At 37.6% G+C, this 19835-nt stretch overlaps 1 protein-coding gene across 2 annotated transcripts in view; it reads right to left on the reverse strand.

Annotated features, from left to right (window-relative positions):
- The window catches only part of Tpk1 (thiamin pyrophosphokinase 1), a 240713-nt gene that overhangs the window by 105928 nt on the left and 114950 nt on the right, over positions 1 to 19835 (reverse strand). For both annotated transcript variants that reach the window (XM_048340405.1, XM_048340406.1), the window contains one exon: positions 9242 to 9337. In XM_048340405.1, coding sequence (XP_048196362.1) covers positions 9242 to 9337 — 96 coding nt within the window. The remainder of the gene's footprint in view (positions 1 to 9241; positions 9338 to 19835) is intronic.

The raw sequence follows: 19835 nt of genomic DNA on the forward strand, positions 1-19835 counted from the left end.
CAATGTGGGCTCAGTTTCACTGTGTGTGTGTGTGTGTGTGTGTGTGTGTGTGTGTGTGTGCATGTGTAATGTTCCTTTTTCTTAAACAAAAACATAAAAGTGTAGAACAGAGAATGGTCACATATGAACAGTGATGAGTAATCAAAACCAAGGCAGGATGTATTCTGAAGGCAAGTTACAGTGTTTATGGCAATGTGAATTGTTCAACAGTTACTTGTTTTTTTTTCCGTCTATTGGGCTACCTGACTCAGTCACAGAATCATATCATATAGACTTAAGTAGATTGGATAGATACTCCATAAAAGTTTGTCCAACTGAAGATCTCTAGTAGCATTCCATTGTGTCTCAGAGGAAAAAAATATGATTAGATCACTAAAGGAGAGTAATTATTTAGCACTGCTTAATATGTAGGTATAGGATGTGTCTTCTGGGATTAAAGAAGGTAGGACATGTCTCCCTTTTTCTCTCCCCCAGAGCCAAAGTGTCAAAGACAGTTGTGTTGTGCAACTCACATTTCATCTGGATGTGTTACCATCGCATTTACTGGGTTCCAGGGAGCAGCACGAGTGCCCTCTCAAGCAAACATGTAAGTGCCTGATATTAAGAGAGCTCTAATGAAGTTAAGACGTGTCCCAAAAAACAATTCTACACTGAGAGTCCAAAAACCTGGTCAATATACTGTAACAAAATAGTTTATGTAATTTCTAAAATCACATTCTAATTCATACTCATTCAGCAAAATCTATTACTCCAGAAGTTCATAAGAGTTAAGGTACACGACATTGCATGTTTCATCCACCACTACTATTATGACAATCTTTAAGCTGTCCTTTGTATAGGATAAATGCTGACAAAAGTATTTTGTTGTTTTTTTTTAAACCTCACAACTCTGTTATTGATAAGACTAGTATTCTTAGCTTACAGGTGAAAAAAACAGAAACGTAAAAAACTTTCAATAGTCTTTTACCACCATGCAGCTCTATCCCAAGCACCCGAACACATAATCTCTAGTTTTAATGTTCTGGAGACTAACACTTCAGGGAAGTTTACAGTAGGATTTTTACTTGTTGTAATGAATGCTATCTATTATCCCAACTAGCAGAGATGAGGAAGCTAGAGAATAGGTGACAGGTATCAGGAGAATTTAAATGGTATCAAGAAGACTACAGAGTGTTAAATGCCAACTAAGGTCAGTTGTAATGCATTCCAGAGTTCTTACTGATTTTACCAGAAATCTATTTATTCATTGAACAAATATGTATTAAATACATAGCAATGAGGAATAATAAAAAATTTAAAGCAGATGCACATTTAAGATATAGCACATGTAAGCTACTAGTATATATGTAATATACATATCTATACATATGCACATACAAACTACATATATGGCATTAATATAAGGGTGTATGAATAGGTATATGTACAGCATTATATAGAGGGTGGGCTTATAAAGGAGCTATCAGAAACATATAAAGCATCCTAAGTGAGAAATGACAAAAATCTGGATGAACACAGTAGCAATGGAACACCACAGACCACCAAGAACAACATGGGCTCAAGAGAGGTAGGTCTGGAATTCAAAGACCTGTGACTGCTGAGGGGACGGCTGAGTAAAACATAGGACCACCTCTAGGCTCCTGCAGGTGGATGGATGGTAGTGCCATTGAGTTAGATAGGAAATACAGAGGAAGAAATGAGATTCTGTGAACAAGATGATGAATTTTGCTTTAGACACTGAAATAAAGTTCCCTTGGCCTTCCAGTTAGTGGGTAGAAATATGGCTTTGGAGTATAGGATTAGAGGTATAAATTAAGGATTTAGTGACATAGAAACAGTGGCCAAATAGAAGAAAGCAAAGCAGAGAACAGAAGGTAGAGAAGACAAACACACAAAAGCACTGGGGAGCCATTGGAGATGGAATTGGAGATGGCTTAAAAGGCCAAGGAGTAAACACAGAATTAAGCAGTAAGTACTTAAGTATTTAGATGTTCTCATCAGAACACATCATGGAAGAGGTGGTACTGGATTTGAACTCAAGGTCATATAATTGCTAAGCTGTCATACTACCCCTTGAAACATGCCCCCAGCTCTGCTTCCTGCTAGTTATTTTGGAGAAGAAGTCTACCAAACTGCTGCCGAGGCTAGTCTTGAACTGCATTTGTCCAGATCTCGGTCTCCTGAGTAGCTAGGGCTACAAGTGTGAGCCACGGTTCCATGGACGGTGGATCAGTTCTCTAGCTGACCAAATGCTATCACATTTGGAAATCTGTACCTTGAGAAGAAGGGAAGGGAGAAAGTATCCCAGGTGGTCTCATTGTGTAAATACCATCAAATCTCTTGCTAAACTGTAGCTTTATGTAACCTATTTGACTAAACATGGCATCAGAGACTCCCAATTTAATACCTTCTGAAGGCATCTTACTGGTGGGAGTCCACATAAGGCAATGGAGATTTGCCTTAAATGATCATGCTAGATCTACAGTAACAGCACACTTGCAACCCACAATACACTTTGCAAGTAAACTTTTCTTCTGAAAAAATTTGAAATTTGCTAAAATGATGCAAAAAAGTGCTGAGAATATGCTTTCATGCACTGCCTTTACCTCCACATTAACATCATTGCTACAGAATACACTGGTTACAGCTAGCCCTGAAACCAGTCACTGCGATTAACTAAATGTTAGAGTTCACTCAAATTTACCAGTTGTATACTAATGCCCTTTTTGCATTTCACGATTCAAACCAGAACGTTTCATTGCATTTAGTTGTTACGGTGTGTGTGTGCGTGCACACACACACACACACACACACACACACACACACACACACAGAGATATTTGTAGTACTGGAGACAGCCAGAGCCATGTGGAGTTTTAGCAAAAGAGTTGGTATAGGTGTACACCTATCTCCAATAATTAATGAAAACGTTCCTGCTCTATTTTGTCAAAGATAAAGTCTCTATTTATAAAATAAACCATCAATTAAAATAAGTGATTCTATAAAATTCACTTCTCAGAGACTCTTAGGGAACTGGACCTAGAATTATTTCTGCTACATTCTAAAGACAGTGGGTGTTAAGATTTTTAGATGCATGGAGAAACAGTTTTTCATGTTTCCAGTGAATCCCACAGTTTATGAGTATACATGAGTATCACAGAAAGACTTGCACACAGTGTTTGAAGATTTAGGTGTATCAGAGAGCATTCTAATAAATATATTATTCAGAACTCAGTTTCAGAGCAAGAGTGTAGCAATACAAAATCAAAGCATTATAAAGCAACATGTATCATGTACTGGAGGACACTTTGGAAGCAGAATTCAAGTTGAAAACAGTAGGGTTTAAAATAGGCACGTTAAGATAATTTGGCCAACTTTAATTAATTTCATGTCCTTGATATTAAACTCTTCTAGGCAAGGAAGAGAACTGAGTCCAAATTCTACAAAGTCCTAACATACTATACAACATAGTTCCTTAGCATCTTAAGGACTGAGTACTTTATTGATTTTTTATTATAATTAAAATTTTATTCCATAATAAGAGTTCTTATGATTATAATTTGATCAGATAGTCATAAGAAGGAGAAAATTAGAAATAGATGGTAATTTGATAGGTTTTGTTAGAAAAAGAGGCATAAAGGATATCTTGATACTGTTTATATATTTTTAAGGAAAGAAATTTCTTAAAATCTTCATGATCTCATATGAGGTAGGAGGATCTATAGTAGGAATACTGTATTAGTTTCCTTCCTAATCTTATTTTTTTCACGCTATTTCTCTAAATCAAATACAATGCTATCCTTCTAGGTTAATGGGAAATCCGATAGAAGGCGAGAGAAATTATATTCCCTCAGATTTAATATAGTCATCACTCACAGTCATCGTCAGGGATAGCTTTCAAAAGCCCCAGTGCATGCCCCAAACTTTAGGCTGCCCACCTCTCTCTTACTCATATAGAACTATGAAAAAACTTAATTTAAAAATTAGACACATTAAGCAATTAATACAATGAAAGTTATGTGATTATGTCTCTTTCTCAACAGTATCTCCCTGTCAGACTGAACTCAGGCGTTTCTTCTTTGGATGCTGGAAGAGAATCAGATGCCCTTGAGATAAGAAGAGAGGTGAATTGATGGAGTAGATGTTGTGCAGCCTTAGGCTTCCATACCAAGTAACCTGAGCAAGAGTTACACAATGCAGTATCCCCCATCTGATAAGCAAACCAGGGGCTCAACATAGAAGGCAGCATGCACCACACGGAAACACGGAACAAAGGTAAGGAAGGCTCCATTCCTGGAGAAAGTGGGAAGGACGATGCAGCTTTGCTTATGTCCCTCAGGAAAGTGTAAAATTTTAAACATAGAAATCAATTATTTCTAGAATAGTTCAGCCCATGTTTCCAGAGCATGGGTGACCATGAATAACTGAAACTACATAAAATGGGACCACATGGGAAACCACGTTTTCTGTCTTAATGAGAACTGTAGGTAACGTAGCCTTCACCAAACGAATCACCATAGTCTCTATCATAAACCACTTCAATTTCTCTAGCATCAACTCACTGGAGTTGGTAGGTCAAATTATGTCAATCTTGCATACTGAATATTTAAGATAAGAAAACTTAAAAGTAGCAGAAAATAAAATATCACTCTGAAGTTCCTATTTTTCTTGAAACAGGAGGCAGAATTCTCATGTGGAAGACGCAACAGCCTCTTGGATCAAGATCCAAAGAATTCTGCACAGAGATGTTAAAATAGCTCTGGTTTGGTGTCTCACACCTATATTCCTCGCTGCTCAGCAGGCTGAGATCTGAGGCTCATCTGGAAGGCATCTCAGGCAGGAAACATCTATGAGACTCTTACCTCCAGTTAACTGCCTAAAAGCAAGAGGTGGAGGTGTGGTCCACTCATGCTATGAGTGAAAATAAAAGGCAAGCCAGAGCATGAGGCCTTGAGTTCAAGCCTCTATACTGGCACATGCATGCACCCTCCCCCAACACACACACTCACACACAAAATTGGTCTTGTCTTTTAAGCTTGCCCATATAATTCAGTTGCTTCTTCACAACTTAATATTCTTTGTTCAATCCAGCATGTAAGTCCCTGGCTTTAAGTTTTACTTTGAGGCTTTTTTCTCTGGCTGGATGGATGCATGCTTTCTCCTATAATTCTGCCTTTTGTCAGCTTAATTCCAAGCGCACTTGGGATGCTGAAAGGATGGAGGTGAAGTTTTTCAGCCTTCACCAAGTACTCGTGGTCCTCTCTGCACCGGGCAACAGTTTCTGAAATTCTCTTCTCCTTTTTTGCCATCTTATGCCTAAGTGTTTATTATGCCTCAGCTTCTCTGACAAGCCTTTTTCCTGTGTGATATCTGGTCTCCTGTGTGCTCCCATGGAACATAAAATGTGCCAAACAGGCTGGGAACGCGGCTTAGTGGTAGAATACTTGCCTAGCATGCATGAAGCCCTGGGTTTGATTCCTCAGCACCACATAAACAGAAAAAGCTGGAAGTGGTGCTGTGGCTCAAAAGGTAGAATGCTACTCCTGAAGCAAAAAGAAGTCAGGGATCTCAGGCCTGGAGTCCAAGCCCCAGGGCTGTCCCCCCCCCCAAAAAAAAAAGTGCCAAACATTTGCAGAGCACCTCTTTATGCAAACGACTTCCAGCAAGTCTCCAATGAGTGTATCTGACCCCAGCTTCACAGGCTGTACAGTAGATCTGGGATAAAAGGCTTTGAGCAACAGTTGGAAATAATTAACGAAATAATTGGAAGTGCACAGAGTGCTCTAGAAGAAATATAAAGGGTGGTGTGTACATGAGAGCAGCAGCATCTAACATAAGCCATTGTTAAGGAAACTCTGCCATGTGTCCTCTAATCAAACAGAACTTTAGGCAGAGTGGAGGATGCTGTCCAGGCACCTTGAGGCGAGGGGGAAGAGGACATGCACAAGGTTTTGAGAAGAAGGAAAGCACTTGGTACAAGACAGGTTACAGGGTTCACTGGGCTAAAGTGGTCCAGAGACGCCGCATTCCCAAGGCCAGCACTCCACATTCCTTCCAAACAAGAGCGCCCTTGACAAGGCCTCATATCTAAAATATACTTAGAACTCAAAAACTCAAGTTCCTCCTAAACAAATCCTCAAAGAAACAACGGCCCCATTAATAAGTGGGCTAAAGACTTAAAGAGAGACTTCTCTGAAGAGGAAATGAGACTGGCCAGTAGGCACATGAAGTGTTCCACAACTCTGGCCATAAAATAAATGCAAATCAAAACAATATAGAGATTCTACCTCACTCCAGTAAAAATTGCCATCATCAAGAAAATTAGTAACAGATGCTGGTGAGAATGTGGCCAAAAGGGAACCCTACTACACTATTGATGGGAGTGTAAACTTGTTCAATCACGCTGGAAAGTAGTGTGGAGGTTCCTGAAAAGGCTAAACATAGAGCTCCCCTATGACCCAGCAGCCCTGCTTTTGGGCATTTATCCAAAGGATCACAAACAAGGCCATACTAATGCTAACAATACAAACAATACAATCATGTTCATTGTAGCATTATTTGCCATAGCTAAAATATGGAACCAACCCAGATGTCTCTCAGTAGATGAATGGATTAAGATATTGTATACACACACACACACACACACACACACACACACACACACACAATAGAATTCCATGCCTCTATCATAAAGAGTGAAATTGCCTTCGTAAGAAATGGAAAGACTTGGAAAAAATCATACTAAGTGAAGTGAGCCAGACCTAAAGAAACATGGACTCCATGGTTTCACTAACTGGTAATAATTAGTATATGTCTAGGATAGTCTTGGCAGATGATCACAATAGCTCAATAGCTATGTACATATGATCACATAAGATGATGCTAACCAAAAGGAACTCCAAGATCTGGAAACAAGTGGTTTTTCATTGTTATTTTTAATAAACCATGTGAAATTATTTCTGTTTTCTTTTGTTTATCTTCCCTATGGTTTAGCCCCTGTTGTCACTGTATTCCATTTTGGTACCCTGAGTATTGTACCTACATTTATCTGAATTAGGGAAGGGAAAAGGAACATCAAAATGATGAGACAAAGGATAAAAGGTGAACTGATGCAACAGTGATACAAGACAATATGTCGTAAACTAATGGTACAACTCAGGAGGAGGGGGACTGGAGAGGAGGGGAGGTGGGAGAAAAATGGGGGAGGAGGTAACAAGTTTGACAAGAAATGTACTCACTACCTTAGATAAGTAACTGTAACCCCTCTGTATATCACCTTGACAATAAAAATTAGAGTAAAGAAAAGGAGTGTTCTGAGAGCTAAGTGTGGCTGTGAGCTGCTATCGCCCAGCAGCAACCACGTCAGGGCAAACAATGCCACCAAGTCCACACTCTTCCCTGAAAATCTAGAAGCCAAATCCACTCACCTCTGATCAGCCTCTGGCCTGTGACTAAGCCCAGCTGGCATACAAGGCTGTTACAGTTTCTTCCCATAGCACGTCCTCCAACGGGCCCACCTCTCATGCCCCTGCCAGGCCTTCTTTTCTTTGCTTCTCTTTAGCCAGATCAGACAACCTGACGTTCTCCCTGGATGAAGGTCTTACTGAGCTTTATGATTATTTGTTCAGAGGTTCAATGACTGAATACTGTACTATGGATACTATCAATTAGACACAGCAAATGAGGCTCACACAATAGTATTCCTAGCTTGTAGTGGAAAAGGTAGAAAAATTGAGACACACTTGTCAAGATTTACAATTCTTTTTCTAAGAAAACTCAAAATCAGCTCTATGTAGATATGTGGGTAACTCTCAATTGGCTATTTTAAGTTCTCATTAAATAAATATTAAATTATAGAAATAGATTGCAGAGAAAATTGCATGATACATTTGGTCTGCTTCAGCAAAGCTACAGCAGACATGAGAAATGCTTCCTCAATTACTTCTGTTGAGTTTGCACATTGAGTTGCTTGCCAATTATGAGAGTTAATAAGGTGTTTTTTTTCAACAGAGGAAAGGATTTACTATCTCAACCTAGCAAACACATGCTAGAGTAAATCTCTGGTAAACTTTATTGCTAGGAGTAAATTTTTGTTAGAGCGATCTCTCCCAGGCGTATACCATCCTGCCAACTATGTACTGGCTAATCTATGAGCTCTGTGGGTTGATGCCACCCCTCACTGGAGTGTAAACCTATTAGGATGCACTCATACTCCTTTGCCAAATGCAGGCACAGCATAATAGAGGAAAGTCTGAGTACGGCGGGAAGTGATACGCTATCTTCAGTCCCCACACTATAAATGTGTGGTAACTGCCTGCTGGAAGCTGCTGGAGACAGACAGGGAAAGCAGTCAGAGGACAGAGACTAGACGGCAGAACTAAGACAAACTCAAGAAACAGAACTGAGATTTGACTGAGCTCTACCTGAAGGCACAGCTACTGAAATGAATTACTGAATTCATTTGGGTACTGTTAAAAGTATACTGTCCCTGGAATTTTGGAGTTAAAATTACATAACTGATTGTACCTTTCAGTTTAACTCACTGCGCTTGCCGGTGGGGAGGGGTGGGGGAAGGTGGGCAGTTAATTATCATCATTGCATCAGTTTTAATTTTATAGGCTTTCTTCAAACAAAGACCTAAAAAAAATCTATGTACCATCACAAGCATCAAAACAAATAATAAAGTATACTCTTGTGTATTAACTAATTTCATTAAGTATTTGGATGATGGATGGAAATCATTACTGAACACCTTAAAAGAGTGCACAGATGTAAAGCAATAGATTCCATGGCCCAAAATAAATGAATATAAGTGGGTATTTTATTGATTTCTATAAGAATCTGAAGTTATAGCCTATGGGCAAAACCAAGGCCTTATTTGTTTTGCACATAAAATATTTAAACATACGTATTACGAAAAACGCATTTAGCTCTGCATGGCAATATTCCAGTAGACATAGACAGCTGTCAGGTTAGGCCAACAATGAGCTCTCAGTATGAACTACCTTACATATAGTTTAGTTCACTTACCTTGTTACTGTAAGGTATTTGTATTTGTGACCTTTGTCAACTGTGTACATATTCCTATCTTTGCAGCTAATACAGGATTATCTGATACATTGAACAACAACAAACCTGACAGAAATATACAACCACATCATACAAGTGAAAAACCATGGCAACTTTAAACAGGATCGTTGAATATTTAGCCCCTTACCCACTATAGAGGTATACTTCTTACCTGAAGGCCTTTTTCTTCAATCTTATTTTGGAGCACTTTAAGGCACTTAGTGAAGTCAGTGTGGTCTTGATCAGGAGTAGAAATGAGCTCACAGCCCTTTGTAGTAAACAAATACAAAAGGTAAAAATGAGTTCGAAGTTCAGCCTTATGAACAAGATCGAGAGCTATGAAAGTAAAATGAATCATGAGTAGACATCCTATTGTATGTGAATTACTGCTCTAGTCTTAGAATCATTAACCTTTTAATTTCACATAACAGGCTATCTAAGAAATGACAATACAAAGTTACCATAATGGTCTGGTGATGACCACCATTTTCCTCAAGAAAAGTACAGATTATGCTATAGTAGGAGTATTTCAACAACACTGATGTGATGATATTCAAGATGAACATAAGCTAAAACTAAATTATATTCATGGTGAACTTTTTAAATGAAAGTATTAAAAGAATTTTGAAGATCTTTAATAGACTAACTTTACTTACGTGGAACAACTAATATTAGTATTGGACTAATGATAACACCTTGTATTTTATAAAAACTTGGATTAGCTGTCCTATAAAATTCCTTTACGGCCTTATTTTCCCCAGGTGATAGTGGCAGAATGCACCAGGACTGTTTAAATTTGTACCACGGATTGTCTTTTAGGACCTAATAAAGTAAATTCATAAGTTCTTTTCCTTCTCTACAACAAATAATTTTACCACCTGGAAAATGCCAAAACATATCTGTAAACAGAAAGGCAAAAGAATGCTAGCATGGGGGCATCAGTGAACTTAGGCAGCTAACAAAATCATCTTTTTAAAATGACATGGTCTCCTCCAATGTCATACAAAGGCAAAAGTGCGTACGTAAAAGCGGACACGATGGGACTTCAGACTTCTTAATTCAGAAATAAAACAATTCTTGGACTCTGACAAACAGCTGAGTAAGGGCAAGTTAAATATAATCTAGTATATAAAGTTGCCAGTCAAAGAGTTTTCAAGGATATGATACACCCATCCTGCCTCTTAAATTATTCTAAGGACCATTCTCGGTAGATTTAAAGGTTCTTCTTTTACCTCAAGGTCTGTTTAAATGTGCCGAGCTCAACCTGTTCTTCATTCATTTATGACTGCCCTACACTGTAGTGACCAATGAACAAATTAATATCTCATCATCCAGAGATATATTATGCTCTAAAAGATATATATGTCATCTTTACAAGATTGTCGACATATACTTTCTTAACCCTAAAAGGACATCAAAATTTACTACAATCACTGAGCAAGGACATAAAGAAGTGATTGGTCTCGAGCCAATACTCCTAAAAAAGAAGATATAAGCATATGCCACTTTATGGAGGAATATTATCAGGGTTGAAGACAAGAGACTGTCACTGAATGGAACATCATTATGCTGAAAGTTGCCTGAGGGCAGGAAATGTTCATTCGTCCTTGTTTGCAGGGCCCGGTACTCTTATACTGTGCACTAAGTGACCAAAAAATGGTTAATATTTGTGAGACATAGGCATGTTTTCTTTTAGCTTAACAAAATGAATACCAGGAAGCTGGAATAGGTTTTATCAAGTGGGTGAGTGGTCAAGGGAGAAGTGGCAGACACCTGGAAAGAGGAAAGGGGGACAGATACAGTTATTCTATTCAATGTACACATAGGCAACTGGGACCACAGAAACTGAGGGTAGAGGTAGGGTTGGGAAAATAGGAGGAAAATGATGGAAATAGTAACACTGATCAAGATAGACTGTATTTATAAACTGGTTTGGTAAACTGAAACCCCTATACACAACTACTTAAAGGTAATACAAATTAAGGGACAAAAAAAGTATTCTTTTAAATGTGTTAAGTAGAAAAATTCACAAATATTTTTAAAAATGCACATCAACAAAGGCCTAGGACACTATAGTTTGGTAAATTATTGGTAAATGTAATATACATATGTATTCAGTCCATGTGATATTCCCAGATGTAGAATACATTGTTGTGTTGACTGTGTATTTAAATTTTTAAGTTAAAAGCACCTAAAACAGCAAGTATAGAAAGATCATTATAAACTATATAGATAGACAGATAGGTAGGTATACGGAGAGATATATCTGTCTATCTCTATACATATATGTGTATATACATACTTATATATGTATGTATATATATGTATGCATACACATATATATGTATATATGTATATACATGTACATGTATATGTGTATATATGTACATCTACTTATATAATATATACATATACATACATATGTATGTATATACACATATAGTATTCCAGATACAATGTTAGCCCAGTAGAAAATAAAGTCATAAATACAATAAATCCTAAAATATAAATATATTAGTCAGGCGCTGGTGATTCACACCTGTAATCCTATCTACTCAGGAGGCTGAGACTTGAGGATCATGGTTCCAAGCCAGCCCAAGCTGGTAATTCTAGGAGATTCTTATATCCAATTAGGCAATTATATCCAATTAGGCAATTATATCCAATTAGGCAAGTGGGAAGTGGAGCTGTGGTTCAAGTGGTAGTGCTAGCTTTGAGCACAAAAGCTTAGGGACAACATCCAAGCTCAGAGTTCAAGCCCTGGGCCTACCAAAAAAAAATACAAAATATAATTTTTTATTTTTTTGCAAAAAGAAAAACAGACAGGAGCAAGTGTCATTTCTTTCCCTTTCTCTGCTGAAAAATTCTCAAACTTGCTGTATCTTTGGGTGCTTAGAAGAGTCTTTAGTTTATCTGTTAATTGTTCTTTTCTTTTTGGTGGTAGTATAAACATTTGAAATTCTGTTTAGATTTTGGGGCTAGTCCACACTCTCCACAATAAAGTTCCAGCAAGGAGTCTTGTACCTGAGAAATAAGTTAATCTCTGTTGGAAGTGAAGTGGTCTCCAGTTTGTTGCTCTGGTTATTCAATTTGATAGACTATAAAGGACTATATCTAGATCAATAGATCTAAAACAATTTTGAAAAAATTCCTTACAGAATACATCTCAAGCTTATTTATATTTTATAATACCATACATATTCAGAGCATACACATAATTAGCTTTCTTTTTCTGAGCCCCAAAAGCTAGATTTATTATTGCTGACAACTGCATAGTAACTTTTAATTTGCTCATGCTCCTAGAAGTACAAATCTGCATTTTCTTTCTCAAAAAGCAAAAACAAAGCAAATACTCTGAAAAGTGATCAGAACAAATTTTTTTCTTAAGAAAAAGTAATTAACTGCTGGGCACTGGTGGCTCAAACTTATATAATTCTATCTACTTAGAAGGCTGAGATCTGAGGATCATGGTTCAAAGCCAGCCCAGGCAGGAAAGTCCATGAGACTTTTTAATCTCCAATTAACCCCCAGAAGACTGAGAGTGGTGCTGTGGCCCAAAATGGTAGGGCATTAACCTTGAGTAAAAAGAGCTCAGGGTCAGCATCCAGGGGACTGAGTCTAGACCCCATGACCACAAAAAAAAAAAAAAAAAAAAAAAAAACCAAAAAGACAGAGTAGAGCAAATTGCTACATGGAGAATATCTTGCAAAGGAAGATATTAGTTCTAACGTTATAAATCTTTGCATAAAATGGAAAAAAAATCCAAGTATACAAAAGTTTATTTTCGCACATGGTTAAATAAATATCTGTTGTGGCCTTTTAAGATTTTTATGTATTTACAAACATTTGGAAACTCAGCTGTTCAGTTTAAGACAGACAGAGGGATTTCTGAGTGTTTGAAGCTAAGCACTGTCCTAAATAAAGAAGGTACTTGTGGGGCAACTGGTCATCTAAGTAACTTTCAAGCAAAAAACCCAACAACAACCACAAAAGTCATTGAAGAGGAAAACAGTACTAACAAATCAGTCTCAGTCTCACAACCAGTCTAAGATCTCTACGTGTCCACCTTCTCAGGAGATAGGATTTAAGAAGTGAACCACTAGCATCTGACTATATATGTCCCTTTTTGACTGGTAGTTATTCAATCTATGGTTTGTCTTTTCGGATTAAGAATGCATGAATATAAGTGGCCAATGTAAATATTTAAAATATGTTAGTGACTTCTCTATCAGTAATTTAGAAAAAAGCTTTTGTTAAGTTTCATTGTTGTTCTTATTTTTAATGTACTATGTGAAATTATTTCTTTTTTTCTTTTGTTTTTCTTTCCTATGGTTAATCCCCTGTTGTTACTGTATTTGATTTTCATACCCTGGGTATTGTATATATGTTTATCTGAATTAGGGAAGGGAAGGGGCGCATCAAAATGATGAGACAAAGGATAAAAGGAGAACTGATGCAACAGTGATACTTACAAGACAATGTTGTAAACTAATAGTACAATTCGGGGAGGGGGGAGTGAGGGGGGAAGGAAAGTGGGAGGGAAATGACGGAGGGGCAACAAGTTTGACAAGAATGTACTCACTACCTTATGTATATAACCCCTCTGTACATCATTTTGACAATAAAATGAAATAAAAAGAGTATATATAAATATGAGAATTAAAAAAAAACAATCTCACAGCCATATGGCAATAAGACAGGGCCATAGGAACCCTGAAGTATTGGGTAACAGGTGGTGGTTACTTAGCTTATTTTTTTATTACTCTTATACTTTATATATTTTTAAATTTTTCATATTCTTCCTTGCATCATCTTCTGTTTACTAGAGTGGGGTAAGTTTGATTCATTTTTATAGCGCTGGTGCCCAGCATACATTAAACATTTAGTGGACAATCAAATTGATCCCCTAAATTGGTACAAATTGGTACAAAACAACAGTGACAGGAAATTTATAACTAGCCCGCTTGTGACATTTGCATAATTCTATTAAAATTTTTTCAGATTGTTTTACCAAGTTGAAGTATACCTCACTTTATTTTCCCACAACTAGCCTGTGCTATACACTCTGAGAACTCCGAGAAAATGCCAGACAGGACTGAGCCAGATGTGCAGGATTTTATTATGCTTCTTAAAAGGGTATGCAATTTAAACTTCAGAATTATTTATTATTGGAGGTTCTCATTTACTGTTTTCTGAACTGCAAGTGACTTTGGATAACTAATACTACAGAAAATGAAACTATAAAGAAGGTAACCTACTGTATTCACAAGGTATACTCTCACCAAATGCACTAATAACAATAATAAAAAAAGCCTAAATTAACATATATCTAAAAAAATAACACTGAAAAAGAAGACACTTATACTAAGAAAGTACCTAAACTATGATAAATGGTTTCCCACTATTAGAGTGCAATTTCTTCTATAAGAAAATAATTTCTCAAGACGAAGGATGTCAAAAATGACAAAGAACTTACAAATACAACTACATTGCTGTATTTTTCCTGATTTCAATAGCACTGGTCCTAGTTTCATCAACAAAGAAATTATTCTCAAACTGAAACGTAAGAAATAATAATAGAAGCCCACAAAGTAACTTATATATCCTGTAAGTAATGAAGGCTCAGAAAAACATAAATCAAGGTATGAAAGCTAAAAATCTAAGATCCACTGAAACTCAGAGAGAAAAAATGGCAGCAATAACAATTATAAATATTTCATGAAGGTTCCACACTAGATCATCCATATAAAGCTATGTGTATATGCGTATATACCTCTATGCCCTAGGGTATGGAGTATTAAATAAATGTAAAATATGCAAATTTCAATAACATTACTTATTAAGGAAAATGTTACTTATCTAGCATCTGCTGAACTAATATGCTAATAAATAAATGACAAAATTAAAAGCTCAAAGTAACGAGGAGTAAAGAGTATAGGAAAAAAATTAATTTGTTACTTACAAAACAGAATAGTTACTCAAAGAACAATGTCAAGAGGGGCCAGCTCTGTCTACCTCTAATCTCTCAGAACACAACCAATAATAATTTACATCACCACTATCACCAAGAAACTACCACCACAATCACTACTATCAATACAACCACTACCACCCTCACCTTAAACACATCTACCAGCACCAGCATTACAAGTATCACCACTACCTCCACCATCACTACCACCCACCATTATCACTACCACCACTGCAAGTATCACTGTCCTCACCACCATTACGACCACCTGCACCATCACTGCACTGCTATTACATCATCATTACTACTTTATCACCCCCACCCCCACCACTTATGCCACCATTGCCACCATCACCACCATCACCATCTTCACAGCAAGAACATGTAGATGAAGTACAAGCAGGTGTGGCCAACTCTGTGCTCATGCTAGCCAAACACCAAGTCAAAACTATGTTCCTCTCTTCTGGCAGTTACGAGCAGCCAGAAGCATTCTCAAATGTGCTATATAGCTTCCACTTGAACTGGATATTTAGCTCTTGTGTATTTTCCATTAATACAGACTCTCTCATTTTATTCTGGCCCAGTTCCTGACGATCCTTCTGAAGAATATGGAAAGGGTGCTGTTCATATAAGAAAGATTTCAGGCTGAGTATGGTGGTGCACACCTTCAATCCTAGCACTTGGGGGCATAGAGACAGCTGGACTGTGAGTTGGAAGCTAGCTTGAATTATAGGAGCTCTACTGTTCTCCTAGTAATAAGACGGCATCCTAACTCCTCATGTCTTAACAGCAGTGCACATTGCTTTGCTGAGGTGGAGGTGAGCATGGTGAAAGGAACATTTTGTTTTGTCCTAAACGTATGTGCATCCGAAGTTCCAAAGTGACCAACTGCCCAAATAGATCAGTGGACATTATTTAGTCAGACTGGCATCTTATTCTCTTGGTAGGCTAAATGAATAAATAGAAGACATTTGTCAATCCAGAAAAAGTTAAATAAGCTGTTTAATTAACCCTCCTGTATGACTAAAGCTAACCAACTAAACAAAGTATCAGAAATCTGACATCAAATAAGTTGTATTTGACTATCATAATATTCTTTGATTGTTGCTTTTCATTTTTTTGCATGTTAACATGACAGGACTGGAACTGACTGACTATTCCCCAAACACACCCAACTACGAGCCATTCTTATATCAGTGCTAAAAACAGAGTTAAAAAATATGGAAATGGAAACTTGAAAGGGAAAGTTTTTTTGGATAATATGAAGATATTAGTCTTTTAATTTCTCCCTGAGTCACACTGGTTTGTCCTTTGGGTGTTTAGTTATTCTGTCTTTCTCAGACACCCAAATGATACTCTCAAGAGTGCCAGGACTAATATAAGTCAATCAACACAGCGCACACCCTTATCCATAACAAATGGTATGCAGTTAAGCGCGCCTCCCACCACAGACCAAAGAATGCACAGGAACTGCTGCATGTGTCCGTCCGGGAACAAGAGATCTGTGCTGCCTAGCAGAGCAGCATGAGATACAGTAGCTCCACACACAGGAACAGAGCCTACCGCACAGACCCAGAGGGGCACCCAAGGAGGAAGCCAGCACTATGCAGGGAAAGGTTAAGAACCGGACAGCTGTGGTGCCCGGAGATTCTTCCAGTAGCCCAACGGAGCCTCACTACGAGCCAAGCTCTGTTGGTTTCAATTATATGACACAATAAAAAAAGCCTTTGTTTCATCCAGGGTTGTTGATGGCAATTGATTTCTGTTGCTTGAAAAATAAAGAATCTTTATACTTAACCGTATTGTGGAGAATACATGCATTGCTATGGCTTCACAATAGAACACCTGGCAGATAGCGCTGAAACTAAATCAGGAGAATTACAGGTTCAAGGACAGCTTGGGTATATCTAACAAAAACTTGTCTTGCAAAACAAAGAAGGAAAAAATAAAACAAGCTTAACATTTGAATTTTGTGTTTTATCTGCATTTTGAAATGAAAATCCGCGTAAGGTGGGTTAATTCCCGTAGGTGTGTGTCTGCCCTGCATAGGTCTGATGCAGGGATTTAAGAGCCGCTGGGCGGCCAGGGAAAGTTAAACAGCACGGAGCGAAGACATACAGAATGGAAGGCAGGGATCTTAAAGACACAGTATAGTGTTCATTACCAAGTTGGGTACTGAACGTGTACTAGTCAATGACTAATTATTTTGTGATTGCATTTAATCTTATTCAGCCATATACACAAAGACAGAATTAGGAAGGGCTCTGTAAAACAAAACACCAGTAGCTTTTGCCTGTAATTTTAGTGACTTGGGAAGCCAAGCCGTCTTCTGTTAAATGAACAAAACAGGTTCTTCAGGATGAAAGGAAGATGCGAGGGAAGGCACTTGTATGCAAGTGGCACGTCAAGTTGTCAGTGGGAATTTGACATATAGATAGATAATGGCTAAGTTAAAACCATTTCTCTCCACAGAGGAATTATGTATGTTTCTCTAATTCACAAAAAGAAAACCAACACTGATGTTACATGTTCAAGAATGATATACTACAGCTGCCTTGAGGAAATTAAGCAATACTTTTTTTCTGGGACACAACTAGAGCTTAAAACAGTGACAGATATTGCTGCTTTACATGCACTTAAATTAGGTTTAAAATACATGAGTATTAACAAAGCTAACATCTGATAAGGGAAACTAATATAAATATACGTGGATGGTAACAAATGCAGTAGAATAATGCATCGCATAAATAATTCAGAGCATTTTTGAATGAGTTTTAATTTAATTCTTACCAGAAAGACAAATGACAAAGAACCAAATTTATATCAAGGGCATAAGAAGAAAATGGGCAATGAGTACCTTTCAGAATATGGCTTGTAATGATAATGACTCAACTCAGTTTCTCGCACTGCAAGTATTTACAGCTATAGCAAATATAAAAGTATGATCTTTATCACACTACAATCATAAATGATCTAAAGAATAGTTTTACTATATGTTGTCTTGTAAATATTGCTGTTACATTGGTTTGCCTTTTATTCTTTGTCTCACCATTTTGATGTTCTCCTTCCCTTCCCTGATTCAGATAAACACATGTACAGTAATACACAGGGTACCAAAATGGAATACAGTGACAACAGGGGCTAAACCATAGGGAAGATAAACAAAAGGAAAAACCAACTGTACAACTGGGGCGGGGGGGGGGAGAACTGAGGAGGAGCGTAGGTGGGAGAAAAATGGGGGGAGGAGGTAATGTTTGATAAGAAATGTACTCAGTGCCTTACATATGTAACTGTAACCCCTCTGTATATCACCTTGACAATAATTTTTTTTAAAAAATAATAGTTTTATTTGTGTGACATAACTATACAACTTTTTAAAGAAAAAAGTTCAAACATTAAAGCCAATGTAAATATTTCAATTAACCAAATAATGTTATTATTTAAAAATACAATATGTAAATCAAGTTTATATTTGTTATGGGCATTAAGTTCTATCTAGGAAGTTCTAAGACATTTTAATAACAAAATCAAATTTTTTTGGGGGGTCAGTCATGGAGCTTGAACTCTGGGCCTGGACACTGTCTCTGAGGTCTTCAGCTCAAGGCTAGCACTCTGCCACTTGTGCTGCAGTGCCACTTCTAGTTTTCTGGTAGTTAATTGGAGATAAGAGTCTCACAGACTTTATGGCCTGGGCTGGCTTTGAACCACAATCCTCAGATCTCAGCCTGTTGAGTAGCTAGGATTACAGGCATGAGCCACCAGTGCCCAGCACAAAATCATTTCTCTTTTGAAGGATTTCTTGCCTTCTCTCTCAAAGTCTCTCTCTCTCCTTTCTCCCTCCCTCCCTTCTTCCCTCCTTGTGCCTCTCCTTGCCTCTCTCTCTTAATTTCTCCCCCTTCCCAACTCTCCTCTCTTTCTTTTTCTTACCCACACTTGCAGGCCACCATGATGAGAGCATCCAGTGCCATACTTTACTGCGGACCTTAGGCCCACCCACAGCAAGGAATTCAGCTGGCATAGGACTGGGGTTCCTGAATCTACTAGCCAAAACAAATCTTTCCTCCTTAACTCCTTTTGCTGACTAACACACTCTGCAACAAGCAGCCAACACTCAGTGATGAATAAAGGCCCTTATATAGGCCCAACACATGCAATAAATTATCCCTCCAGGTCAGGGATCAGTACAATTTCTGTCGAGGAAGGCTTCACAGACCATAAAGCCTTTCTCCCAACTAATTTGTTCTGAATTCCTAGTGTTAGAGTATCCACAGTCATCCCACAAATGTATGAAAATGACTATCTTCTTATAAAACTGAAATTTGAATTTGATATTTTTTGGTATTGTAGACTATTATGCATTTTTAAATTATCAACCTTTAAGAAAATGTCAAAAGCATTCTTAGCTGGTGAGCAGTAAAAAGAAATCACAGCAGGGTAAGTTTATCAACAAACACTTATGCTAATCTACCACTACTTACAGTGTCTGTACAACTGAATTCTATATATGATCAAAGTATTCAATAGGAGGAAGAAGACTGAAAGTTAAAAAACAAACAAACAAAAACAACCTCCAGAAGCACATAGTTGCTCTATCTTTAAGTGGCTAAAATACTGAAGAAAAAGCTCCTGAGAATGTGAGCTCGAGGTCACATAACAAAAGTACATCTCAGGGCCTGAGGATAAACGACAGCAAAAGTAGAGACTGCAAGCAGTCACGTCCCCTCACAGGCTACTTAGGTGACCGAAGTATCGGTAATATGCTCCGCAGAACTTCATGAGGATGTTTATAAAAATA

The sequence above is a fragment of the Perognathus longimembris genome, chromosome 2 (genome assembly GCF_023159225.1).
Source record: "Perognathus longimembris pacificus isolate PPM17 chromosome 2, ASM2315922v1, whole genome shotgun sequence".
Classification (NCBI taxonomy): domain Eukaryota; kingdom Metazoa; phylum Chordata; class Mammalia; order Rodentia; family Heteromyidae; genus Perognathus; species Perognathus longimembris.